Source organism: Rhinatrema bivittatum, chromosome 5, assembly GCF_901001135.1.
Source record: "Rhinatrema bivittatum chromosome 5, aRhiBiv1.1, whole genome shotgun sequence".
Lineage (NCBI taxonomy): Eukaryota > Metazoa > Chordata > Amphibia > Gymnophiona > Rhinatrematidae > Rhinatrema > Rhinatrema bivittatum.
The window spans coordinates 26,959,322-26,986,741 of NC_042619.1; the positions used below are offsets into that span (position 1 = coordinate 26,959,322).

The 27,420-nt window shown below is 49.6% G+C and overlaps 1 protein-coding gene across 4 annotated transcripts in view; it reads left to right on the forward strand.

Moving 5' to 3' along the window:
- The window catches only part of EMSY (EMSY transcriptional repressor, BRCA2 interacting), a 166,142-nt gene that overhangs the window by 99,546 nt on the left and 39,176 nt on the right, over window positions 1–27,420 (forward strand). For all 4 annotated transcript variants that reach the window (XM_029602160.1, XM_029602159.1, XM_029602161.1 and 1 more), the window contains exons 13-15: window positions 9,379–9,552; window positions 22,901–23,099; window positions 24,231–24,395. In XM_029602160.1, coding sequence (XP_029458020.1) covers window positions 9,379–9,552; window positions 22,901–23,099; window positions 24,231–24,395 — 538 coding nt within the window. The remainder of the gene's footprint in view (window positions 1–9,378; window positions 9,553–22,900; window positions 23,100–24,230; window positions 24,396–27,420) is intronic.

Here is a 27,420-nt window from a genome sequence, read left to right on the forward strand (position 1 = left end):
GATCCCATTGGGGTAAGGGGAAGTGGGCTTCCTAGTGGGTTGAGTGGCCCCCCCAATGGGCTAGGCCCCGCTTTAGGCTCTGTGGGCACACCACGTTGTAGGCCACTGCGGCTCCATCTTGCGCGCGATTTTATGCGTCTCCATTGCCCACCACAGAGTGTCAGTACACGTGGTGCGTGCAGAATCTGTGATCATACGCACACACTCCTTAGGTGCAGAATTTAGGTAATGGGCGCATGAGCTGTGTGCATGCCTCACCTCAACCCGCAGAGACACTCAAAATCGGTATGCACACAATTTCAAGTGCTAGCCGGCTGAGCATGCAATTACCATTCCTAATGGCTCCGGCAGCAAAGTGCCATTCCCTGTACGTACCCAGATCAATCCAGACTGCTGGGTTTTACCTCCCTTCCTGCAGATGGAGACAGAAAAACCTGTCGAGTGTAACCCCTATTAGACCAGTGTGCCACTTGCATCTCCTCAGTATTTCTCTATCTCCAGCAGATGGAGGTGGTGCAAAACCTGCGGTCTTCACCTTTGCTTTGGAGGTGTTAAAGAGAGCCAATTCAAACAAAGGCAGGCTAGCAGATCTCAGGAAAATCCTCCCAGGGGTTGGCAGGTCCCAGTGAAGCCATCCTTCCTGGTTGCAGGGTGTGAGGAGCCAGGGTTGGTGACCCCGCGGGGCTCCCAGTCGGCAAGGCATCGGTGGGGATATCGGTAGTCTAGTCCCTCCCCCCTCTGCCCTACAATCAGTATTAAAAAAACAAAAAACAAAGCAAGCGATGAGCCGGTGCTGGAAAGAAGACCAGGAGACAGGTCTGTTGTTCGGACGATCCCAAGGTGGAAGGAGCGTTCGGAGTGCTGTGTCTGTCCTGCGGGTAGACTTTCTGCCTGGCCGCGTGTTTCCCTCGGGGGGCCCCCCTCCCCTGTTTAACGATGCTGCGACCGACACGATGAGTGGCCTGCAGGGAGCCTGCCTTGTGGCTCTCTTGCTCTGGGCTCTGTGTGCGCTGTCTTCCAGGCGGGGAAGGTCCCTCGGAGCAGCTGCCAAAGCCCCGGGCACAAGCAAGCAGATAGCCGATCAGATAGCTGGGGCCAATCTGTTCCCGCTGAGCGCGGGAACGGCGGACATCTTGGAAACCTTTGCAGCAGCGCAGAAAAGGGCATTGGGGGGGAGGAGAGCTCCTGCTGGCGCTGTCACCAGTTCCCGGCAGCCCGAAGGTCGCCCAGGATCACAATGCATGATTTGGATGATGGGCCCGATCCCCCAGAGGGGGGAGGGGTCCTTCACATTTTCCCTGGACTTTGTGCTTTTAATGCACAAAGTATTTTTAGCTACTCAGAGCCAGCAGCCGGGGGTAACCCTGCAGGGGGGATCCGAGGGTCCGCCGCAGAAAGCTCACTGTCAGGAATCCCAGGTGTCGCTCCGTGTCAAAAAGTTGAGGGGCTTAGCCCTCCCGGAAGATGGAGCCTCAAGCCCTACAGTGGCGGCCACAGGTGTTTCAGATATGCTGTCAGGTCCTCCGGCCTTTCCGGGAGGTGATCCAGAGGAAGATGTTGAGAAAAGGATACCGTTAGAGGGCGATGATCCAAAGGTGGTTCGTCTGTTTCATCGAGAGGAATTAGAACTACTTATCCCATGGGTTCTGGCGGAGCTTGGTGTGGATCTTCCACAAGACACTGCCACTCCAGATTCCATGGACCCGGTCCTGGCAGGATTACGGGGTCTATCAAAGACCTTTCCTCTTCATCCCATGCTTCAGCAGTTGATGACCCACAAATGGGAGGTCCCGGAGGCAGGCCTTAGAGTGAGGAGGGCAATGAACAAGTTATACCCCTTGCTTGAGGAGGTCTTGGAGGTTCTTTGGTCCCCCAGGGTGGCTGCCTCAGTGTCGGCTGTCATGAAGAGGACCACGATCCCAGTTGCCGAGGTGGCGGCCCTTAAGGATCTGCAGGACAGGAAGCTTGAGGATCTGCTGAAACAAATTTTTGATGTCTTGGCGCTGGGGATCCGTGTGGCAGTTTGCAGTCTTTTATGCTCCAGACGAGCCTTCACTGGGTCCAGCAATTGCTGACATCCCAGGACATCCCGCCTCAGGAATCCGCTCAGGTGGAGCGCTTGGAGGCGGCAGTGGCATATGGAGCTGATGCCTTATATATCCTCTTCTCTACATCTTCCAGAACCATGGCATCAGCAGTTTTGGCAAGAAGGCTCCTGTGGCTATGCAACTGGTCGGCTGATGTGTCTTTCAAGGCTCAACCGAGTTCCTTACTTTTCAAGGGCAAATACCTCTTTGGGGAGGACCTGGAACAGTTGATTAAGTCCTTGGGGGAGAACAAGATTCATAGGCTTCTGGAGGACAGGCCTCTACCGTCAAGACTGTTCTCGTTTCCAGGGGCAGCAGAGATTTCGACAAAGCAGGGCTCCTGTTACCGGCAAGCGACAGACCGCGGGTAGATGCAGTCCTGGTCTCATTCCTTTCGCGGGCCACAGGCCCACCCGTGACGGTACCAGCTCTGTAATGCCAGGAGCCAAGTCCACCCAATGAGATGCAGCCGGCCCACTCCTTGGTTCCCCGGGTAGGCGGACAACTGTCCGACTTTCATGAGGAATGGGTCAAGATAACTTCCGACCAATGGGTTCTCACTATCATAAGAGGCTATGCATTGGAATTTGCTTGACCGCTGCGAGATCTTTCTAACCTCTCCTTGCGGTTCCCGCTTAAAAGCACACAATGTCCGACAGACCCTCGACCATCTGGTCTCTCTGGGAGCTATTGTCCCGGTCCCCAGGGCAGAATGGACAATAGGACGATACTCCATATATTTCATCGTCCCCAAGAAGGAAGGGTCGTTCCAATCCTAGAATTGAAGAAGGTAAACCGAGCCCTCAAGATTCCACGCTTCCGGATGGAAACCCTGCGTACCGTCATTGTGGTGGTGCGCACAGGCAAATTCTTGGTGTCCTTGGACCTGACTGAGGCGTATTTGCACATAGCCATCTGCTATGTGCAAATACGGCTTCTTGGGAGCCAGGTTCGACACTCGTGTGGGGAAGGTGTTTCTTCAGGCGGATCGGATCTCCAAGCTGATGCAGCAAGCCAGATGGCTCTTGTTCCTTCTTCTCTCCAAGGCCTGGGACTACTTACAGGTCCTCAGTTCCATGGCGTCCACCCTGGAGTTGGTATCATGGGTGTTTGCTGATATGCAATCTCTACAGAGAGCATTACTTTCCCGTTGGGACCTGAAGTCTGAGGAGTTTCAGGCCCCCTTACTGCTCACAGAATCCGCCACATCCAGTCTTGGCTGGTGGCTGATTCCAGAGAACTTGCAGCGTGGGGTGAGCCTCGAGGTCCCCCAGTGGGTGGTAGTAACAACAGATGCCAGCCTCTTCAGTTGGGGAGCAGTATGTCAGTCACGAGCTGTGCAAGGCCAGTGGTCCTCGGAGGAAATGAGCTGGTCGATAAATCGCCTGGAAACAAGAGCAGTTTGCTTGGCTCTACAACAGTTTCTACCGTTGGTGCGCAATCGGGTGGTCAGAGTACTGCCAGACAATGCAACAACGGTGGCCTACATCAACCGCCAGGTCAGTACCAAGAGCCAGCTGGTGGCCGCCAAGGCGGAACAGCTCATGATCTGGGTGGAAGAACATCTTGCTCTTCTGGTGGCATCGCACATCTTGGGCACCGACAATGTGCAGATGGATTATCTGAGTTGGCAAACAATCGACCTAGGGGAGTGGGAACTCTCCAAAGACATGGATCTCCTGGTTCGCAGATGGGGTCCTCCACATCTGGATCTGATGGCAACTCAAAGGAATGCCAAAGTCCTTCGGTTTTTCAGTCGCAGAAGGGAACACTGGGCAGAGGGAGTCGACGCTTTGGTGCTGCCATGGCCGAACATTGTTCTTCTCTACGCCTTCCCACCTTGGCCCCTGGTCGGCAAGATGCTTTGCCACATGGAGGTCTATCCAGGGAAGGTGATTCTGGTAGCTCCGGAGTGGCCCCAATGCCCGTGGTTCGCGGATCTTGTCAATCTCTCGGTGGACGCTCCCCTGCGGTTAGGTCATCTTCCCAACTTGTTACGTTAGGGCCCTATATTTTTTGATCAGGTGGATCACTTTTGTCTAGCGGCCTGGCTTTTGAAAGTCGGCAGTTGAGAAAAAAGGTTATCAGGAGGACGTGATTACCATTTTTCTCCAAGCGTGACGGTCATCTACCTCACTGACTTATGATAGGGTTTGGAAGGTGTTTGAATCCTGGTGCAAGGATTAGGGAGTTTTCCCCATCATGCTTCCATCACTCAAGTGCTGGTGTTTTTGCAAAGAGGCTTAGCCAAAGGGTTATCTTTCAATTCCCTATGAGTGCAGGTAGCTGCCTTGGGGTGTCTTCTGGGTAAGGTACATGGTACGTCTCTAGCGTCTCAACCGGATATTGTCCGCTTCCTTTGAGGTCTCCGCCCCCCTATCCGTTCCGTTTGTCCTTCGTGGAACCTTAATCTGGTCCTCAGGGTCTTGGTGAAGCCCCCTTTGAGCCGTTGAAGCAAGCTACCTTGAAAGATCTCATGTTAAAGACTGTATTTCTAGTGGCGATATGTTCCGCTTGTAGAGTGTCTGAGCTTCAGGCCCTTTCCTGTAGGGAACCTTTTCTGCGTATCTCAGATTCTGGGGTCTCCCTTAGGATGGTTCCATCCTTTTTACCGAAGGTGGTCTCCTTTCATGTTAACCAATTGGTGGAGCTTCCCGCATTTTCGGCTTTGGAAGAGGAAGCGCCGCATGCTTGGGAATTGCGGTGCTTAGACGTCTGCCGAGTTCTCCTGTGTTATTTGGAAGTCACAAATTCCTTCCGGGTTTCTGATCATTTGTTTGTCTTGTGGCATGGTACAAAGAAAGGCCAACATGCATCTAAGGCAACTATTGCACGTTGGTTGAAAGAGGCTATTGTGTCTGCTTACATCTGCAGAGGCAGGCCTGTTCCCGAGGGACTGAAAGCACACTCACTGTGTTCTCAGGCCGCTTCATCGGCTGAATGTTAGTTTCGCTGCAAGAAATTTGCAGAGCGGTGACCTGGAAGATGTTGCATACGTTTGCTCGTCATTATCGATTGGAAGTCCAGGCTCCGAATGTTAACAATTTTGGCAGTGGAATCATTCGAGCGGGACTCTCAGGGTCCCAACCTGTGTAGGGAAGCTTAGGTACATCCCAGCAGTCTTGACCTATCCGGGTACGTACAGGGAAAGGAAAATTGGTTCTTACCTGCTAATTTTCGTTCCTGTAGTACCACGGATCAGTCCAGACGCCCTCCCAGAAAGAGGGTTCAGTTCTTTTCCTGGAGAGTCCGCTCTAGTACTGAAGAAGATGACATGTTACTCTTTTCTATATTCCGGTTGCTCAAGTTTGGGCTTATTACCAGTTTGTCTTGTTGATCTGCCAAGTTAGTCTGAATATTTTAATAGTTCTCTGCTTTGAGACTGTTTATACTGAGGAGATGCAGATGGCCTAATAGGGGGTGCTTTACAAGTTTTTCTCTCTCCATCTGCTGGAAGGGAGGCAAAACCCAGCATCTGGACTTATCTGTGGTACTACAGGAACGAAAATTAGCAGGTAAGAACCAATTTTCCTTTCCTTTGTGCAGCCTGCCATATTAGAGCTATTCAGTCTGATCTTGATTCTTAACTATGTCAGCACTGTGAGGAGACCCAGGACTTTGCTCAGCCCAGCTCCTTCCATTCAGAGGATGGGTCAGCCACAAACTTAACCAGTAGTACCCCGGATCTGAGTAATCCTGGGGCTGGGTCTACCATGGGAGAAGAAAATTCAGTGGCACCTTCCCTAGTTCCTCCTGGGCTAGGCATGGACCCAGCGGCCTTCTGTTAGGTGGAATTTTTTTCAAGACCTTCAAGCTTTCTACAGGCGCAGTCTTTCACCTGCCCCTGTCCGGGCAGAACCCCAGCCGGTAAGGCCTCCCTATCGGCAGGCCTCAAGACATGCCATGTCTCACCAAGGGTATCTCTGGCAGAGTCCCAGACACCAAGGACGAAGAAGGGGATCCAGATTCCTTGGAAGATGGGGAAATCCCACCAGGTTTGGAGCCATATCGGCCCATGTTAGTTTTTCCATAGAGATGAATTGCCAGCCCTGGTTGCCTAAATCCTGAAAACTTCGGGAGTTCCTGGTACGGAACCAAACAAGAATCCCATCCTGGTGTCTCTACGGAAAGCCTCTTGCTATTTTCCGATGCTGGAAGCCATCCAGGAGTTGATTGACCTGGAATGGGATGCCTCATAAGTGAGTTTTAAAGGTGGTCGAGCATTGGAAGCTCTATACCCACTAGATTTGTTGGCGAGAGAATGCTTGTTTTTCCCTAAAGTGGATGCCCTGGTCTGCGCCGTTTTGAAGCAGACAACTATCCCAGTGGAGGGAGGAGCGGCCTTAAAGGATGCGCATGATAGGCAGATGGAGTCCATCCTTAAACAAGCCTTTGACGCAACAGCAATGACTTTACAGATTGCTTCCTGTTGTGCCCTGGTGGCTTGCTCGTGCCTGCTTATCTCGAGAGAGGCAGATGACTCACGGGCACATTCCAGAGAGCCTGTGGAGCCCGCCGCTGCCTTTTTAGCTCATGCAAGTTCTGACCTAGTCCGTGCCTTGGCTATAGGAGTGGCCTCAGTTAGTAGCATCCAGAAGATAGTTATGGCTGCAAAATTGGTCAGCGGACATGACCTAAAAGGCAAACCTCACAAAGATGCCCTTTAAGGGATCACTCCTATTCGGAAGCGAGGGCACACATGCAACCACTCCAATGCTCCATTCTGTCACGTTGGGATCCCTTGTCTCGAGACTATTAGATTCGACTCCACCTATCGATGGAGGTATGTTCTCGGCTCCAGTGCTGGCTACAGGAAACTCACCTGGGTAAGGGTATAAGCCTGGCCCCACCAAACTGACTGGTTCTCATGACACACACAAAAAAAGAGCACTAAACCTCGGTCCTATATATCAACGAAGACTGAACAAAAAGGAAACTGTCTATAGCAAATTTATACACCTCTCTGCTATCAAAACAAAGGGTTACATTATTTGTATTGTTCCATATCACCTCAATGTGGATTTTAAATTTGGAGAATGCTGCATTAGCAAGCGGGTCAATGTGTCCTTACTGTGAAGAAGAACCATTCGGTCTAATGATCATTTGCGGCTCAGAAATTGCTTTTGTAACAGCAAGAAGCTTGATAATAAGGTTAGCAATGGTTGTTAAAATGTCCATCTGTTCCCATTAAATCAACTTGCACTCTTAACCTGACAGCAGCCGGTGTTTTGCTACGAAACTCGTAGCTTCCTCGGGGGTGAGTGATATCAAATTATCAAATATCTTCTCTATTCAGACGCCAAGTCTCAAAACCAATTCTCGGAAAGTGGGACAGAGGTGTATAAATTTGCTGTAGACGGTTTCCTTTTTGTTCAGTCTTGGTTCTCATGACAGACATGAGCCTCCGGGGTTGGGGAACTCAGTTAGGAGCTGTCGACCCAGGGGCATTGGACCAAGGAAGAGGTGCGCTGGAACATAAACTGCCTGGAAGCCCGAGCAGTTAGACTGGCGTATCTGCAGTTCAGCCACATACTCCAGGGTCAGGCAGTATGCTTAATGTCAGACAATGCAACAACGGTAGCCTACATGAACTGCCAAGGGGGACCCAAGAAGCCTGCAAGTGTCTCTGGAGATAGATCTTCTTGTGGAATGGGCGGAATTGCATCTACAGATGATCTCTGCTTCCCACATCGCAGGAAACGACAATGCCAGAGAAGACTTTCTAAGCAGGGAGAGTCTGGATCCAGGAGAAGTAGGCATTGTTGGCCAGAGCCTTTCAGCTACTGGTAGATTGCTGGGGCCCTCCCGTCCATCGACTTGCTAGCCGCATCTCACAATGTGAGGGTTTCCTGATTCTTCAGTCACAGAAGAGACCCTGGGGATTGACACCCTTGTTCAGATCTAGCTAGAATAGAACTTACTATATGCCTTCGCTCTGTGGCCCTTGCTAGGCAGGGTCTTTCGCAGGCCCGAGAGGGCGCAGCCTTTTCAAGGGCGGTGCTAATCGGACCGCGGGCAGCCTCCCACTCCGATCGAGAGTAGCTTTTGTACATCCCATTGGCCCTGAGTCCATCTGGCTACACACTAGGAAATGGAGAACTTACTTACCTGATAATTTCATTTTCCTTAGTGTAGACAGATGGACTCGACATCCTGCCCACTGCTGTCCAAGAATGGTGCTAAAGTATCGTCAGTGAAGTGAATATCGATTCCAAGAGGTTATGGGTAAGCAGTCGCCCAATCCCTAATTCAGGGCATCTGTAATCTTGCTGAGATTCAGCATTTGTTTGGTTGAGTACTGTTACGGTTATCCGTTTTTAATCAAGTTTTAATCTAGGTTTTCCAATAGTATGTCCACAGTGGCTTTTGAAGAGAATATTGAAGGGCTGAAGTCACTGCAGAGGTGATTCTAAGGTGATGTCGGCTTTGAAACCTGACTCTGTCTCCATCTGCTAGCAGGGGAGCATACAACACATTGGTCCTGAGTCAATTTGTCTACACTAAGGAAAATGAAATTATCAGGTAAGTAATTTCTCCATTCTGCCCTCTCAAGGACCCTTGTTCACCCTTCCCACCAAAAAAAAATTGGTGGAAAGTATTAGATATGTCTACTTCAAACCTCAAATCTTTGATGCTTTCTGGAAAGTATCAAGGGAGGGTGCCCTGTTTTAACTCCTCCACCTCCCTTGGCAATTTATTCCTTTTACGTTAGAGAGAAGATGAGTCCTGCAATTGCACGTTGGCCTATAGGCATTGATCTGTTAGAATGGACATGCTGCACTGTATTCTTGCCTTCAACGTTTTCCTTGATCTAGTATTTTTTAATTTTGTTCCCAGTCATCTGTGAGCCCTGTTATGCCACGCTGTATGTTCAGCACTGTGACAAAAGTGCATTAAGGGGATAAAGGGTAAAATTTCCCTTCAAGGAATTTGTAGCTGCAAGGATTGGAATGACGCAGTTAAACAAGGAAACTGGGGAATCTGCTGTAATGATCTTAATAACCTACTTCTGTATTACTAATATTTAGAACAAATGGTCTCCTATAATTCACTTTTTACAGCCTTTCTATTCTGCTGTAACAAACCTAGTTTATAACACATATGTTGTTACCCAGCCTCTTTCCCATTTACAAGCAACTCCTTTTATTAATGCATTTAGTTTACTAGCCACTCTCTCCAGTTTTTGAAGCAGGCATTTTGGCTATATTCACTATAAAGAGGTGAAGGTGGTAATGTGCAGAGCACACATGCATATTTTATTTATTTTATTTTTTTTTTGCATTTCCTCTAGGGTGAGAAGGCACTTCAGGCCATGTCAGCAGGAACCAAGCCAGCCATCATCACAGCAACAAGGCCCATCACCAAAATGATTGTCACGCAGCCCAAGGGGTTGGGATCTGCCATTCAGCCGACCACCAAAATCATCCCCACAAAGATTGTGTATGGGCAGCAGGGCAAGACGCAGGTACGCATGGGAAACCGGCTCCCTGGCCTTATACTTTAACATGGTGCCTTTCCAAAGCACAGTCAGCATGGTCAGGAGGATTCTTTCAGGAATTGATTAGGCATTGTCTAATTAGGTTCCTCCTAGAAGAATTCATCTGCAGTTCCTCATATTTTACTGTGCCTTAACGTAATGTGTTTAAAAAAAAAAAGTGCGTGTTTTAATTGCTCAGAGCGGGATACAAAACAATGTCTCTGATAGAGGACTGCAATAAAATATAAATATAAGGATAATGCACACATGACAAAGAGTTGACTAACAGTGTCAAATACAATACATTACAACTATTATCCCAGGACAAGCAGGATGATAGTCCTCACTAAGGGTGATGACACTGGACGGAGCCCTATCACGGAAAACTTTCTGTCAAAGTTTCTAGAAACTTTTGATTGGCACATTGAGCCCACTGAGCATGCCCAGCATGCCATGATCCCTTGAGCCACAGGAGTCTCCCTTCAGTCTTCGTTTTTCCACGCTGCAGTTAGCATCGGGGTGAAGGAGTCCTGTGCGATAGTTTTCACACAGTTTTTCCTCAGAAAAAAATTAAAATATTTCTCAAATTCATCCCCTTCATAGGGGTCTCCCTTTCACCATCGATCGGTGAGTACTCTTTTATTCCTGGTCGATACTGTTTAACAAAACTTTTCAATTAGAAGGCAGTCAACAGCTGTCCGGCCTTCAAAATGGCAACGGGTTTTTAAAAAATGCCCGAATTGCCCTCGAACCATGTCCATCACTGACCCACATGTCGAGTGTGTTTTGTGCTTGGGCGAGGCTCATAATGTATCCACCTGTCCACAATGTGCCGAAATGACGGCTAAAGGTAGACGGGTCCTTCAAGAAAAGATGGAACATATCTTCAATATTCAATTGATGCCATCGATGTCGATTGACTCTGTCGTCTCCGGCTGGAGTGGCTAAAAAGTTAGTTATTTGGAAACGTCGTCCGGACGGAACTGGTGACCGATTATCACCAGTGCCATCTCGGTCATCCATAAAATCTACATTGGTGTTTGAAACAAAGAGCACCGAGCATCGACAGAAACATAGTCATCGACGGGATCCCGATGTTTCGATTCCCGGAACGTCCTTGATGCCCGTCGAGCCGTCACTGAAGAGTTCTCGAGTGGAAGAGCCATCGATACCCTCTGTGTCTCAATCCAAGGCAATCCCCACCAGTAGCGGTGCTGGGTACTGCGCCACTACAGGGATCTGTGGAAGAGCCGATTCCGCCTTCTCTGCTACCCCCTGTAGCTACTCTGACCTCACCAGCTGTAAGGGAGGAACTTGACTGTTTCATCCTCCAGGCGGTAAAAGACGTTCTGCGAGACCTTCAGCCATCTATGCCGATGCCTGCACCGATGCAGTCACCGGACCTTTCACTCTTCGCACCGATACTCGCTAAGCTCGATGCCCTTATTGGTGCTCTCCCAATGCAACCATTGCCATCCAGAGCGAAGACTCCGATTCCCAACAGGAAAGACGATACCTCGAACTTCACAGATGCCTGACCCTATACCAGGACCATCGGGTATTTCCCATCCGCGAACTCTAGCTTCTCCATCTGTGCCATTTCTTCCACTGTCGATACTGCCGCTGAATACATCGATGCCACTGTTCATTCCTCACTCCACTCCTCCAAGGTGTCCTTCCTCAGATACCTGGGATGAAGGGGACACCGATACTTCATCGGAGGATATATTATCTGACTCATCCCCACCAGAAGAACAGAGGAAGTCACCACCGAAGGATCTCTCCTTTTCAAATTTTGTAAAGGAGATGGCAGACACCATTCCCTTCCAGCTAGTGGCAGAAGAGGACACCAGACAAAAAACCCTGGAGGTTTTACAATTTATTGATCCTATTAAGGAAGTTCTGGCAATACCTGTCCATGACGTCCTTGTTGACCAACAACAAAGACTGTGGGAGCACCCTTGTTCGATTCCACCTGTGAACAAGCGGATGGATGCCACATACCTGGTCCAACATATTCCAGGTTATCAGAAGCCTCAACTCCCACATCAGTCTGTAGTGGTAGAATCTGCCCAAAAGAAGTCGAAAAGAATCTGCCCACACTCGTATATGCCTACTGGTAAGGAACAAAAATTCCTGGATAATCTTGGCCGGAAATGTTCCAAGGTTCCATGCATGTCTCCAGAATTGCGTCATTTCAACTTTATATGACTCAATATCAACGCAATTTATGGAAGTAGATACAGGAATTGGCTGAGTCACTATCTCAACAACACCAAGATTCCTTCAATAACATTATCTACAAGGGTCTAGAGGTGGGTAAACAAGTCCGTGCAGTCTGACAGCTTCAGAAGCTTCGGCTTCTTTGTTTTATATTCCCAACCTCAGCAGTGTAGAAGATTCTACTCCCGCTATTTTCTCATTCCGAAGAAAACAGGTCATCTATATCCCATCTTAGACCTCCGAAATCTCAACAAATTTCTAAGAAAAGAAAAATTCAGGATGGTTTCCTTAGGCACCATGCTTCCACTTCTTCAAGCAGGAGATTGGCTCTGTTCTCTGGATCTTCAAGACGCTTACACTCACATTCCAATATTCCCTCCTCATCGCAAGTTTCTGCGCTTCCTGGTGGGTCATCAACACTTTCGATACCGGGTTCTGCCATTCGGACTTGCCTCGGCACCCCGAGTATTCACAAAGTGCCTAGCAGTAGTGGCAGCTCATTTACGAAAGGAAAGCATACACGTTTTTCCTTATCTGGACGACTGGCTCATCAAAAGCCAATCAAGACAACTCTCTCAAGCTCACAATCAATCTGCTTCACTCGTTGGGATTTCTGGTCAACTACCAAAAATCACATCTGACTCCAGCTCGCCTCCTACAGTTCATCGGAGTAGAATTGAACACCACAGTATCAAGGCGAAAGTTTTACACACCTTAGACTGTAAATACGCGCTAGCATGTTATCTAGGCCGCACAAAAGCCCATAGAAAATCCACCCAGCTCTTTGTTTCTTTTGACAAAAACAAGCCAGGTATGGCAGTGGGCAAACAAACTCTCTCCAATTGGCTAGCAGATTGTATAGACTTCTGCTATGATAAAGCAGGCCTTTCTCTCCAAGGACGAGTAAAGCGCACTCCGTTAGAGCAATGGCAACCTCAGTAGCACACTATCGTTCAGTACAGATTGCTGACATATGCAAAGCTGCAACATGGAGCTCTCTTCACACATTTGCAGCCCATTACTGCTTGGACAAGGAAGGATGACAAAATCCAGCCTTTGGACAATCTATCTTAAAGAGCTTATTTCCAGTATAGTCCCAACTCCTTCCACATCAAACCAGCTGTGATTTCAGGTTGCCTCATTTTTCCAACAGTACACCAGTTGTGCCTGTTGCACAAATTGTACGCTGTTGCTACAATACAAAGATGACTCAGCCTGTAGCTTGCTAATCACCCATATGTGAGGACTGTCATCCTGCTTGTTCTGGGATAAAGCAAAATTGCTTTCCTGTAATAGGTGTTATCCCAGGACAGAAGGATGTAATCCTCACGAAACCCACCCGCTACCCCGCGGAGTTGGGTCCGATACATTTTATTTTTTGCTAACTCTTATTGCTACAAACGAAACTGAAGGGAGATCCCTGTGGCTCGAGGGATCATGACATGCTGGGCATGATCAGTGGGCTCTGTGTACCAGTCAAAAGTTTCTAGAAACTTTGACAACGTTTTCCATGTTAGGGCTCCGTCCAGTGACGTCACCCATATGTGAGGACTACATCCTGCTGTCCTGGGATAACACCTATTACAGGTAAGCAATTTTGCTTTTTAAAAGTTAGTAAAAATTATGTCCTAGTCCTGAAAACTGTAAAAACAGCATGCTGCAAAAGTCTGGATTTTTTTTTTTGTTTTATTTTTAGAGGGTTAGGTGGGGCGAGGCTTCTGAAAACTGGCTCACTTTATTTTAATAGAAAATGTATCTTTCCTGTTCGAACCCCAGATCAGTCCAGACAAGTGGGTTTTGCATCCCTACCAGCAGATGGAGGCAGAGAACAAAGCTTTGAGGCACTGCTACATAAATGAGAGTGCCACCTGCAGTCCCTCAGTATTTCTCTGTTTCCAGCAGATGGTAGAGGTGCAAACCTGCAGTCTGGAGTTTTGAAAGTAAAAAAGAAACTTAGAAAAGGAAGATTCCTAGCAGGAAGGCTCCCCTTCGTATGCCATCCCTCAGGTAAAGCGGGATTTTGGTGATCTCTGAGCTAGCTCAATCCTTATAGGTCGGGGGGGGGGAGGGTGAAAGCCAGGGGTCCTGGTTTCCTCACCCCCTCTGAGTCCTCACCTCCTGTTTGGCTTCCTCTGGGCATACAGAAGCAGGGAAGTAGCCTTTTTTGATTTCTTTGCTGGCTGTTTACCTTGATTTAGCTTGTCTGTGCCTTTATTTAAAAAAAAAAAAAAAGAGAGAGAAGACAGCTTAGGGAGGAAGCTTGGTGGAGAGCAGATCGGCTGGTCTGCTGGGAGGCAGGATCACCCCGTTGCGTGCTTGGGACAGCATCAGGAGTGCACTGCAGGGGCTGTTTTTAGGCCCAATCGCGAATCATGCCGATGCCCGCTCTGCACGAGAAAAGTTGCTGTGGCTCAAAATGGGTGTGCCTCGGTGCAACCGTTTTTTTGTGTGGAGTGAGCCTCGGGGAGGGGCTGGGACCTCCGCGGGATCCTGGGGAAGAGGGGGTTGTGGCCAGAGCATGAAGTCGGCTGTGCCGGTGCTGGAGACCCCAAGGGGGTCTGAGGAGCCAGCAGCCGTTTTGGCTGCACATGGCAGGAGCCAGGAGACTATTTGAGGGCCTTGGGACTCCCCTCCCCCGCTGTTTACTGTTGATATAAGTCCTGCTGGTGGCAGAGAAGAAGGGATCCAGGGGGACAATGAGCAGGATCGGTTTCTTAATGCCTATTTGGCCAAGAAAGAGGCAGGATCCAGGAGGCAACTTCCCAGAAAGATCCCCATGGCTAAGAAGCCTAGGGAGAGAGAAAAGCAGGCAGGCTTGGGAGGGATCCTGAGTCTCTTTGGACTGGGATGGTCCACGGTTGAGGACGGGGACATGACAAATGAATCAGATGTACCTGAGCCGAGGCAGGGTGGTCCGCTGGATACGGACAAGAACCCAGTCAGCAATGTAGTGGATCCTATGCAGGATGTGGACATCGTCCTGATTGCTGAGGGTGACTACCCTCGGGTAGTCAGGTTGTTCCGCAGGGAGGAACTGGGTCTGCTGATTCTCCAGGCATTGCACGAGTTGGGGATTAAGGTCATGCAGGAAGATTCAGACAATGAAGGGGGTGAATCTGGTCCTAGCGGGACTGTGAGCACCCCCTAAGGCTTTTCCTTTACCTAAGAAGATGAAGTTGGTGGAGTGGGACATCTCAGAAGAAGAAGTCGAACCCCTAGAAGGAGAACTTCCCCCGGGGACAGAACCCCACCGAACCATGAGACGGTTCTTCACAAGGGAGGAGCTCCCGGATCTGGTCTCCCAATGCCTGGCGGAACTGGCGATTCCGGATTCAGAAACCCAGGGGGATCCCGAGGAGAACCCATTTCTGGAAGGCCTTCGACAGACCTCCCGTCATTTCCCGCTCTTGCGAGCCGCTCAACAGCTAATTGACCTGGAATGGAACACCCCAAAGTCTGCCTTTAAAGGGGGGGCGGGCCTTGGCCAGCTTGTACCCCCTGGATCCAGCAACCAAAGACATGCTCGCTTGCCCTAGAGTGGATGCCATGGTCTGCGCAGTCTCCAAGCGCACCACCATTCCGGTAGAGGGAGGAGCAGCACTCAAGGACACGCATGACCAGCGGCTAGAAGCCATGCTTAAACAGACATTTGACGTGGCCGCTATGACTCTTCAGATTGCGGCATGCTGCACCGTGGTGACACGTGTCTGCTTATCCCAGACCAGGAACGGCACCCCGGAAGATATCCTGGACCCAGCGCTATCCTTTCTAACGGACGCAGCCTCAGACCTTGTACGCACAGCGGCCAGAGTAGTATCATCGGCGGTGGCGGCCAGGAGACAGTTCTGGCTCAGAAGCTGGTCGGCCGACCCATCTTCCAAAACACGCCTCACAAGGATGCCCTTCAAAGGAACACTTCTGTTCGGCAGCGATTTAGAAAAGATGGCGGGCAAATGGGGCGAATCCCCAGTACCGTGCCTTCTGGAAGACAAGTCAAGGAGAGCCCAGTGACAGCCTTCCAGGGCCTCCAGGGGCAGAAGCTCGCAGCGCTTCAACCCTTACAGGAGCAGCTACCAGGCACCCCGCCCTCCGGGCAGGAACCAGTCCTTTCGGAACAAGCACAACAAGAGGGGAAACAGCTCGGGCTCAGGGCCCGGACGCGCTCCGCAATGAGAATCAGCCAACCCATCCAAGGGAAGCCATAGGGGGCAGACTGGCCCTATTCTACCAAAGATGGGTCGAGATAACTTCGGACAAGTGGGTCCTAGACATCATCCGGGAAGGGTACTACCTGGACTTCATACGCACCCCCGGACAAGTTTGTGGAGTCCCCCTGCCACGACCCCACCAAAAAGGCGGCAGTGAAAGTTAAACTGGCCAGGCTACTGAACCTCGAGGCCATAACTCCGGTACCTCCTCAGGAGATAAACTCTGGTCATTATTCCATATATTTTCTCGTTCCCAAGAAAGAGGGAACGTTCCGACCAATCCTGGACCTCAAATCCGTAAACCGATACCTGAAGGTCCCCCGCTTCCGCATGGAAACCCTGAGATCCGTAATAAAGGCAATACAGCCGGGAGAGTTCCTCACCTCCCTGGACCTGTCAGAGGCGTACCTGCACATCCCAATTCATCAGGAACACCAGCGTTACCTACATTTCAAGATCCTGGGCCATCACTACCAGTTCCGGGCCCTACCCTTCGGGCTAGCCACAGCACCACAGACGTTCACCAAGGTGTTAGTGTAGTGGCGGCAATACTGCGGAAGGAAGGAGTCCTCATACATCCTTACTTGGACGACTGGCTGATCAGGGCAAAGTCACCAGAGGAAAGCATCCAATCAACCGAGTCAAGTCTCTACTGACTCTGGGTGGTCAACACGAACAAGAGTTCCCTGCAGCCCTCACAATCGTTGGAGTACCTGGGGGTCCACTTCGACACCAAGGAAGACAGTCAGCCTGACTCCCACAAGGAGATCAAAACTGTGGAACCGGTTGCAATCCTTGATGAGCGACCCTCGCCCCACGGCAAGGGATTACCTGCAGGCCCTAGGGCTGATGGCATCCACACTGGAAGTGGTCCCCTGGGCGAGGACCCACATGAGGCCTCTACAACACTCACAGCTGTCCCGTTGGAACCCACGGTCGCACAACTACACCGTATGCTTAGCCCTCCCGGGCACAGTTCGGACCAAACTACACTGGTGGCTGCAGCCCAGCCACATGAACAGAGGCTCAAGACTATCATCCCCAACCTGGACTCTGCTAACTACAGATGCCAGCCTACGGGGATGGGGAGCACACTGCGAGGAATTAACCGCCCAAGGGCAGTGGAACACAGAAGAGGCAGGATGGAACATCAATCGCCTAGAAGCGCGGGCAGTCAGACTCGCCTGCCTGCGGTTCGCCCAAAGACTCCAAGGCAAAGCGGTCAGGGTGATGTCCGACAACGCCACAACAGTTGCCTACATCAACAGACAAGGGGGAACCAGAAGCCAACAGGTGTCACTGGAGATAAACCCACTGATGGCATGGGCAGAAGCAAATCTACAGGAGATCTCCGCCACCCACATCGCCGGGAAGGACAACACCACGGCGGACTTCCTCAGCAGAGAAAGTCTAGACCCAGGAGAATGGAAGCTGTCTCCCGCAGCCTTCCGGATGATAGTAAACCGGTGGGGAACACCGGAAATGGACCTTCTGGCGAACAGAACAAACGCCCAAGTACCCAGATATTTCAGCCGCAAGTGGGATCTACAATCCCAAGGGATCGATGCCCTGGTGCAGGCCTGGCCATGGGGGACCCTATTATACGCCTTCCTGCCATGGCCCCTCTTGGGCGCAATCATTCACAAGATACAGCTACACAAGGGACTAGTTCTTCTGGTGGCCCCGGATTGGCCAAGAAGACCGTGGTACGCAGACATGAGAAGACTGCTGGCAGGGAACCCTCTACCCCTGCCCCCTCTCAGGGACCTGCTACAACAGGGTCCGATCTTCCACGAGGACCCAGCTCAATTCTCTCTTACGGTCTGGCCATTGAGAGGGCTCGCCTGAAGAAGAGCGGATACTCGGGGGCGGTAATAGACACCCTCCTCCGAGCACGCAAGTTCTCCACATCGTTAACATACATTTATTTTTATTTATTTTTTTTTTGTTTTTTTATACTGATCTTCCAACATTAGATGCAAATCAAACCGGTTTACATAGAACAAAAAGAAACTTGCCTGATGGCGTTACATGAAACAATGAACATTTATGCAACTTTAAGTAACATAGTCAAAGAGAAGAAAAACCAAGTATACAATTTGAATTACATAGTAATCACGGTAAATAAGAATTGGGTAAACATAGTAATGAAGGTCATAAGTAATAAAATCTAACAAATGAATAAACCGACAATTTGTTGTCCTTGTACTAAGCTTAGTTAGGGAGAAGGAAAGAAGATAAGTAGAAATAGGAGTGGAGAATAGCTGAAGAACCAATAAAAAAGGAAAGAAATAAAATAATAAAATAAAATAAAATAAAGATAAAAATAAAAATAAATTAAATAAAAATAATAAAATAAAGGAAAAGTCAAAGTCAAAAAAGTGACTGAGGGTCTCTTCAAAGGGAACCTGAGTAAATGAGGATCTGGAGAATATTTGAAGCCTCGTGCGAAGATCACGCCATCAAGACAGGTTCACTTAAAGTTCCCGTGATGCTGGAGTTCCTACAGAGCGGACTCCAAAAAGGACTGTCCCTCAACTTCATCAAGGTACAGGTGGCAGCACTGGCATGCTTCGGCACCAGGGGCAAGAGCGATAGCCTAGCCTCTCACCCGGATGTGTCACGTTTCCTGAAAGGAGTCAAACACATTCGTCCACCCCTGAAGTGGCCGGTACCTCTGTGGAATCTCAACCTAGTCTTGGACTTCCTATCGGGAACCACCTTCAGACCTCTTCGAGGGCTATCACTCCATCAGCTGACCCTGAAGATTGTCTTCCTACTGGCAGTTTGTTCAGCGCGATGCATCTCTGAACTACAAGCGCTGCCTTGCTGAGAACCCTTTCTCAGGTTCACTCCGGGATCCATCCAGCTGCGCACGGTTCCGTCATTCCTTCCCAAAGTGGTCTCCCACTTCCATCTGAACCAGACCATCTCGCTCCCGTCGGCAGGAGCCCTGAAGAATTCGGAAGAAGCCCGTAGTCTGCGTCACCTCAACGTTGGCAGAATCCTTTCCAGATACCTGGAAATGTCAGAACCCGTACGGAAGACTGACCACCTTTTCGTCCTTCACAGCGGGAAAAGACTAGGGGAAGCAGCCTCGCGGGCAACCATAGCCCGATGGATCAAGGAAGTCATCAAGGCGGCCTATGTAGAAGCAGAGAAACCTCCGCCTCTACAGATCAATGCCCATTCGACCAGAGCCCAGGCAGCATCCTGGGCAGAAACAAGAATGATGTCACCCGCCGAGATTTGCAGGGCGGCGACATGGTCCTCCATCCATACCTTCTCCAGATTCTACCGTCTGGATGTTCAGGCCCGGGAGGACACGGCATTTGCAAGGGCAATACTGAGTGGGTCACAGGCAGCCTCCCACCCGGTTCGGAAGTAGCTTTTATACATCCCATTGGTTCTGAGTCCATCTGCTACACGCTAGGAAATGGAGAAATTACTTACCTGATAATTTCGTTTTCCTTCGTGTAGACCAGTGGTTCTCAACCTTTTTTCGGCCGGGACACACCTGACAGATGGTACTCAAGTGCGTGACACACTGAACATGTGACCATCACGGGACAAATGTAAATATACATTCTGCATCCTCAGGAACCACGTCGACCCCCAAAAATGGGTGCAGAGCAGAACTAGGGCATTATCCGTACAGCTCACCATACAAAAAAAAGATATTCTGGATCTGATGACATCTCAGTAAAAGCAAAACAAACTCTTTATACTGGCAGGCACAATACCCCTCCTTATGAAAAGACAGTAATTTACCACTACAAATATTTAACCAGGCCCTAAACACTAATACACCTCCTATTGGGAAAACAGAGCAAGCCAAGCTTTTATAGATACCCACTTAGAAATAATTGTAAAACTATACTAATAAATGTTACAAAACAACTGATGAACAGAATAACATCCAACAATTAAAAACTTATAAAAATTAATAAAAATTGTCTAAATATCAAAATATTTCAAAACAGCACACATCACATAATACACAATAATTAAAATGGCAGTCAATCAAGAAAAATAAACTTAAAAAGCTTACCCTCTCCAGCAACTCTCCTACTCCTTTCCCTTGCAGACCAATAGCACTCGCCAGAAGCAGCAGTGGCTGCTAAAGCTATGTCCTCACAGTCCTCTTCCTTAAGGCCCACAACCAGTCACAACCAGCCTCTGTCTCATACAGACTAGTAACTTCCCTAACTAGTATCTCTTCCTCACACACACACACCAGTCACCTCCCTGACCAGTCTTTGTCTCTCACACACACACCAGTCACCTCCCTGACCAGTCTTTGTCTCACACACACACACACACACACACACACACACACACACACACACACACACCAGTCACCTCCCTGACCAGTCTCTCTCAATCACACACATGCTCTCTCACTTACATACAATCTCACACATACTCTGTCACTTACAACCACACACACTGCCACTCATGCACCCATTGTACCACACACACACAAGCTCTCACTCATGCACCCAGGCACTCATTCTACCACACACACACACACACACACACACACACACTGCCACTCATGCACCCATTGTATCACACACACCCAGGCACCCATTCTACCACACACACACAAAGCTGCCATTCACCACCCAGGCACCCATTCTACCACAGGCACACACACAAAGCTGCCACTCACCACCCAGGCACCCATTCTATCACAAGCACACAAGCTCTCACTCATGCAACCAGGCATGCATTCCAACACACACACACAAGCTCCCACTCACGCACCCAGGCACCCATTCTAACACACGCACACACACACACAAAGTTGCCACTCACGCACCCAGGCACCCATTTTACCACACACACACAAAGCTCCCACTCATGCACCCAGGCACCCATTCCACCACACACACACAAGCTCCCACTCACGCACCCAGGCACCCATTCTACCACAGGCACACAAGCTCCTCACTCATGCACCCAGGCACCCATTCTACCACAGGCACACAAGCTCTCACTCACGCACCCATTCCACCACACACACACACACACACACACGCAAGCTCTCACTCATGCACCCAAGCACCCATTCTACCACAGACACACAAGCTCTCACTCATGCACCCATTCTACCACAAGCACACAAGCTCTCACTCATGCAACCAGGCATGCATTCCAACACACACACACAAGCTCTCACTCATGCACCCAAGCACCCATTCTACCACAGACACACAAGCTCTCACTCATGCACCCATTCTACCACAAGCACACAAGCTCTCACTCATGCAACCAGGCATGCATTCCAACACACACACACAAGCTCTCACTCATGCACCCAAGCACCCATTCTACCACAGGCACACAAGCTCTCACTCATGCACCCATTCTACCACAGGCACACAAGCTCACATGGAGCCTCTTCTCATTGTTTGGCCCAATAAGCCTGGCCTCCACTTCTCAGCTGCCTCTGGCTTGACCTCCCGCGTGCACAACGTCTCTCAGCCGCCTCCTGTGGTGTGCAGGGTCTCTCAGCTCTTCAGCTGTTGGCAGCGGCGCACAGCGTCTCTACGTTCTTCAGCCCCGCTGGCGTCGGCGCACAGCGTCTCTTCATTCTTCAGCCCTGCTGGCGTCGGCGCGCAGGTCTCTCCGCTCTTCAGCCGCCGCCGGTGGCGCGCAGGTCTCTTCATTTTTCGGCCCCGCTGGCATCGGCGCGCATGTCTCTCCGCTCTTCAGCCACTGCCGGCGGCGCGCAGGTCTCTTCATTCTTTGGCCCCGCTGGCGTCAGCGCGCATGTCTCTCCGCTCTTCAGCCGCTGCCGGCGGCGCGCAGGTCTCTTCATTCTTCGGCCCCGCTGGCATCGGCGCGCAGGTCTCTCCGCTCTTCAGCCGCTGCCGGTGGCGCGCAGGTCTCTTCATTTTTTGGCCCCGCTGGCGTCAGAGCACAGGTCTCTCCGCTCTTCAGCCGCCAGCAGCGGCGCGCAGCGTCTCTTCTTTCTTCAGCCCCGCCGGCCTGGCCTCCAGCGGTGGCGCGCAGCGTCTCTCCATTCTTCAGCCCCGCGCCTGGGGAGAAGGGAAGCACAAGCGGGGCAGTGGAACACCAGGAGCCGCGACACACCTGCTGGTGCTTGGCGACACACTGGTGTGTCACGACACACCGGTTGAGAACCACTGGTGTAGACAGATGGACTCAGCAGCCCGCCCTTGGCTGCCGTCACGTATGGTATTGCAAATAATTCAAGGGTAAGCCTCCTTTTAGTTTACGTAGGCCTCCACCCGGCTGGGTGTCGACGCTTTCCGGTTGAGCTCCCTGGCGGTCTCTAGCTATACTCAATCGACCAGTTCAAATTAATCCAGTTAATCAAGTTATAGCGTTTATATAGTTACGATGTTATACAAGTTAATCAAATTAACCAATCGGTCAGTCAAACTTATATCCACAATGCTTTGCAAGGAAGAATACGGAGGATCTGCACTTCCTGCAGGGGTATATGTACTAGGGGCTGACGTCAGATTGAAATCTGATCCGTCTCCAACTGCTAGCACGAGTACACTATACCCATTGGTTCTGAGTCCATCTGTCTACACTAAGGAAAACAAAATTATCAGGTAAGTAATTTCTCCAATCTCTTGCACATCTAAAAGATGAAGCTTTTTTGCAGGATGTTTTGTAATCACATCACTTCTGCCAAAGCTAGTCTGGAGCACCCCCAATTAGATTTTCAGGATATCTGCAGCAAAATTGCATATTTAGAGATTTGCATGTACTGTTTCTATTGCACGCAAACTTATTGCATGCATATTCCTTGTTAGATATCCTGAAAACCTGACTGGCTGGGGGTCCCCTAGGGCAGGTTTGGGAGCCGCTGGATTAGAATAGCTCTGAGCTACAAATTGGAGAAAGTTATTGTCTCTTTTTAGGTCCTGATAAAGCCGAAGCCCGTGACCTTCCAGGCGACTGTGGTGAGTGAGCACACTAGGCAGCTGGTGACAGAGACCCTTCAGCAAGCTTCGAGGGCAGTCGAGGCCAGTAATGCCTCCATCCAAGAGGTGAAAGATGATCCACAGAGCTACACGGACAGCAGCAGCTCCTCTACTGAATCCTCTCAGAACTCCCAAGGTACAGCACTAAGCGGCGGCCAGTCCTGATTTCGGCATGGGTAACGCATCGCCGTGCTCAGCGGGTTACGAAGAGTGCAAGCAGATATCTAAGGCAGGACATGATAGGCCTTCAGTCTTTTAATAATAAAAAAAGAAATCAACTCGCTAGGCAGTTTGGAAGGAGGACAGTAAGAGAGCTTACAGAGAAGAGTCTCTGCTGTGCCGAGTCTCAAACCCTGCTGAGAACTAACAGGACAGCTCAGTGCAGAAACCTTGAGGGGAAACCTCTTCACTGCTCACTACCACTTAAAGTAACATGAGGGTGGAAGTGCATACTTTGTAAAGCTCCTGGGTGGCTGGAGAAGGGCTGTACTTCCTTTCAGCAGCACGCCTTGATATGAGAATTGCTGGTGGGCCCTCCTAAGAAGTTACTGAAGTTCCCCAGGCCGAGTGCACATTATAGTGCTTGTAAAAGGCAAGCAAAATTGCACCCCCCCCTTTTTTTTTTAATGTATGTGTGCCGGACGATTCTTAAGGTGTGTTGTCTCAACCCACCAAGAAATCTCTACTACAGTTGGGACCACTAACCAAGATAACTTTTTGCTTCAGAATTTAGATCTGAGTCGGAGACTAGTTTTCCTGAGGTTTGGCACTTGCTTTTACTTTCTTCTCACTGGGGCTCAAGGATAGAATAACAGCTGATTGCAACCAAAGGGATTCTCAAAATTAGAATGCTTCCTTCCGTCTTACTGTCACATTTGAAGAAGGGGCCTGCATGGTCTCAAGTTCACTCTGGACTACTAACTTCTATAATGCACACACAGTTTCATCCACGAAGGTGAATATGAGACGTGTCCTTTCACCTTGTAACACGGTGTCCCCCCCTTTTTGCTCTGCTCTTTGGAACCTTTTGAGAGTTATTTTTGTCTTTCCAGATTTCCCCAAATTTTGATCTTTTCTATTTTGAGCCACATGTGATTCTCGTGCTGTTATTCCCATAGACACTGAAGTCAGGAATGGGAAGAAGGCAGGAGGGGGGAGGTGCTGGAGGAAGGCATTCATAGGAAGATTGACAAAAAAAAAAAAAAAAAAGGCAGCTGGATCAATTCCTTTCTTGTGTTAATTCCACATTCCTTCTGTGACATCACAGATTCCCATCCTGTTGTCCATGTGATCGCATCCAGGGGTCAGGATTGGTCAGAGCATGAGATTGCCATGGAGACCAGCCCTGCCATCATTTACCAGGACATAACCAGTGAGTCCCAGTCAGCTACATCTACAATCAAAGCCCTGCTGGAACTCCAGCAGACAACAGGTGTGTATGGGAGAGGAGTGCGTGGTATATGGGGAGCGTGCAGAGAAGTGAAACATTTCTTGGACAGCATAGGGTTAGAAACTGGGGTACAGTGGAATACCATTGTGCAGAGGGGGTGGGGGTACATGGACAGAGGAGAGTAAGACTGCAAGGGTGGAACAGCTGTGGATGTAGTGGGAGGGGAGCGCAAAGATGGCTTTTCAGCAAGAGGTTTTTATTGCAAATATTTTTTTATTAATACACCATGATAATGACTAACATGACTTAAAAAATCAAGTTATGACCAAAATATCTGCTTTCTACATTGAAATTCATTAGGCAGCCATCAATGAGGTATAGCTACAGTCTCCTACACACTGTAGGGACAACTGAACTAGAATGAATAATAAAATAATATCCTGATGTTGACATTAAGTGGTGTTAGTTACGTGATGTAAGGGAGCAAGATAAAGGGGATTATGAGCATCTCCAATGAGTGCAACTAGTTTGGTGCTGCATGAAAACATCAGCTGCATGAAAACAACAGCATTAATTTAACAACGTTTAAAGGAGTCCAAATATCCCAAAAAAGATCTAGTTTTCCTAGCGTGAAGCCAGTTAGACTCAGGACCAATGGGTTGTGCTCCCCTGCCAGCAGATGGAGACGGAGTCAGGTTTCAAAGCTAACGTCACCCTAGATACACCCCTGCAGTGACCTCAGCCCTTCAGTATTTCTCCCTCTCCAGCAGATGTAGATGTGCTTTCCCTATGGGGATCACTGTACCTTTTGGGAGTAGAAATTCTACTTATAAATTGGAGAAAAGAATGAGCCCACTCTCCTACGATGATACCTAAAGGTGTCTCCCCCAGTTGAGAATTCCTGAGGTGATCTCAAAGATCCCTCACAGGTGTTCCTTGGTCCGGTAGCCGGTTCCCGGCGTGGACTTTGCTGCTCAAGCAGCTGAAAGGCAGCGAGTGCAGGAAACAGAGCGTGGTGGTGACAGCCAAAGCCCTCTCCCCCCCCCCACAGCCAGAGACCATCTCTGTACTCAGCCGGTAAGCGCTGAGCCAAGTAAAAGTATATAAAAAAATAAAAGATTTACCTTCAGAGAAGAGGTGTTTCGGTAAGACTTCCTCCAGTCTCCTTGCTCGGAATGCTGTATCGACATCGTTCCCGATCCCTTTGGGGTATAGGGAAGTGGGCTTACAAGCGGGTTGAGCGGCCCTCTGTGGGCTAGGCCCCGCTTTAAACTTGGTTGGTACACTGCGTGGTAGGCCATGGTGGCACCATCCTGCGCGTGTCTTTGTGCGTCTCATATTGCCCGCCATAGGACATCAGAACATGCAGTGCGTTGGCTCTGCGCATGTGCCGTGTGCATAACGTTGTGCGCATACTTACACACATAATAAAGTAAGCACAGGATACAGGAAAAGCCGAGTCCACGGGCTGTGCATGCACCTCACCTTGCCCTACCCAGGCGCTCAAAATTTGTGCACATAAATTTTTAAGTGCAAGCCAATCGAACACACCATTGCCACCAGTGGTGCCGGCAGCCAAGAAACATAAGTGCCTTGCTCTCTGCACTGCTTGTCATATTAGGGTTTCCCAGCCTGACCTGGATTCCAACTTGTGTCAGCACTATGAGGAAGCCTAAGGGGATTTGGCCTCCCCAGACTGCTGAGCCTGGCTCCTCCCATTCAGATGATGGATTGGCAGCCTTAACTGGAAGTACTTCGTATCTGATTAATCCCTTGGCTGAGTCTTCCATGGGAGATGGAAACTCGGCTGGGCCCACTCTAGTTCCCCTTCCCCCCTCCTCCCCCCCCCCCCCCCCCCCCCCCCCCTCTCCACCTGTGCTTGGCATGGACCCGGCTGACTTTTCTTAGGTGGAATTTTTCCCAGGGACTACAGGCCTTTGTGCAGATGTAGTCTACTTCCTCGCTTGCCCCTGTCCGGACAGAACCCCAGGCAGCCCCCGCTCTCTCCCATTCCTGTTGACAGACCTAGAGGCATGCCCCGTCTAACCAAGGGTATCCCTAGTGGGGGACCCTGATGGCACAGACAAAGAGCAAGATCCCTTGTAAGAAGGGGAAATTCCCCCAGGATTAGAACCGTATCGAACCGTGTTATGGTTCTTTCATAGAGATGAATAGCTGGCCTTGGTTTCCCAAACCCTGAAAATGATGGGAGTTCCTAGAGCAGAACCTATGACAGAACCAAAGAAGAATCCCATCCTGATTTCCTTGCACAAGCCTCTTGCTACTTCCCAGTACTGGAAACCATCCAGGAGTTGATAGACCTGGAATGGGATGCCCCCAGAAGCAAGTTTTAAAGGTGGACAAGCATTAGAATCTCTATATCCATTGGATCCAGCAGTGAGAGAATGTTTGCTTTTCATAGGAACATAAAAAATTACCATACTGGGTCAGACCAAGGGTCCATCAAGCCCAGCATCCTGTTTCCAACAGTGGCCAATCCAGGCTACAAGTACCTGGCAAGTACACACAAACTAAGAACATCCCATGCTACTGATGCTAGTAATAGCAGTGGCTATTTTCTAAGTTAACTTGATTAATAGCATTTAATGGACTTCTCCTCTAAGAACTTATCCAAACCTTTTTTTAAATCCAGCTACACTAACTGCACTAATCACTTCCCCTGGCAACAAATTCCAGAGTTTGTGTGTTTTGCTAAAGAATTTTCTCTGATTAGTTTTAAATGTGCTACATGCTAACTTCATGGAGTACCCCCTAGTCTTCCTATTATCCGAAAGAGTAAATAACCGATTCACATTTACCCGTTCTAGACCTCATGATTTTAAATACCTCTATCATATTCCCCCTCAGCCGTCTCTTCTCCAAATTTCATTTTTGAGTTCCTTCAGAACCCTGGGGTGTATACCATCCGGTCCAGGTGATTTACTACTCTTCAGTTTGTCAGTCAGGCTTACCACATCTTCTAGGTTCACCGTGATTTGGTTCAGTCCATCTGAATCATTTCCCATGAAAACCTTCTCCGGAGCAGGTATCTCCCCAACATCCTCTT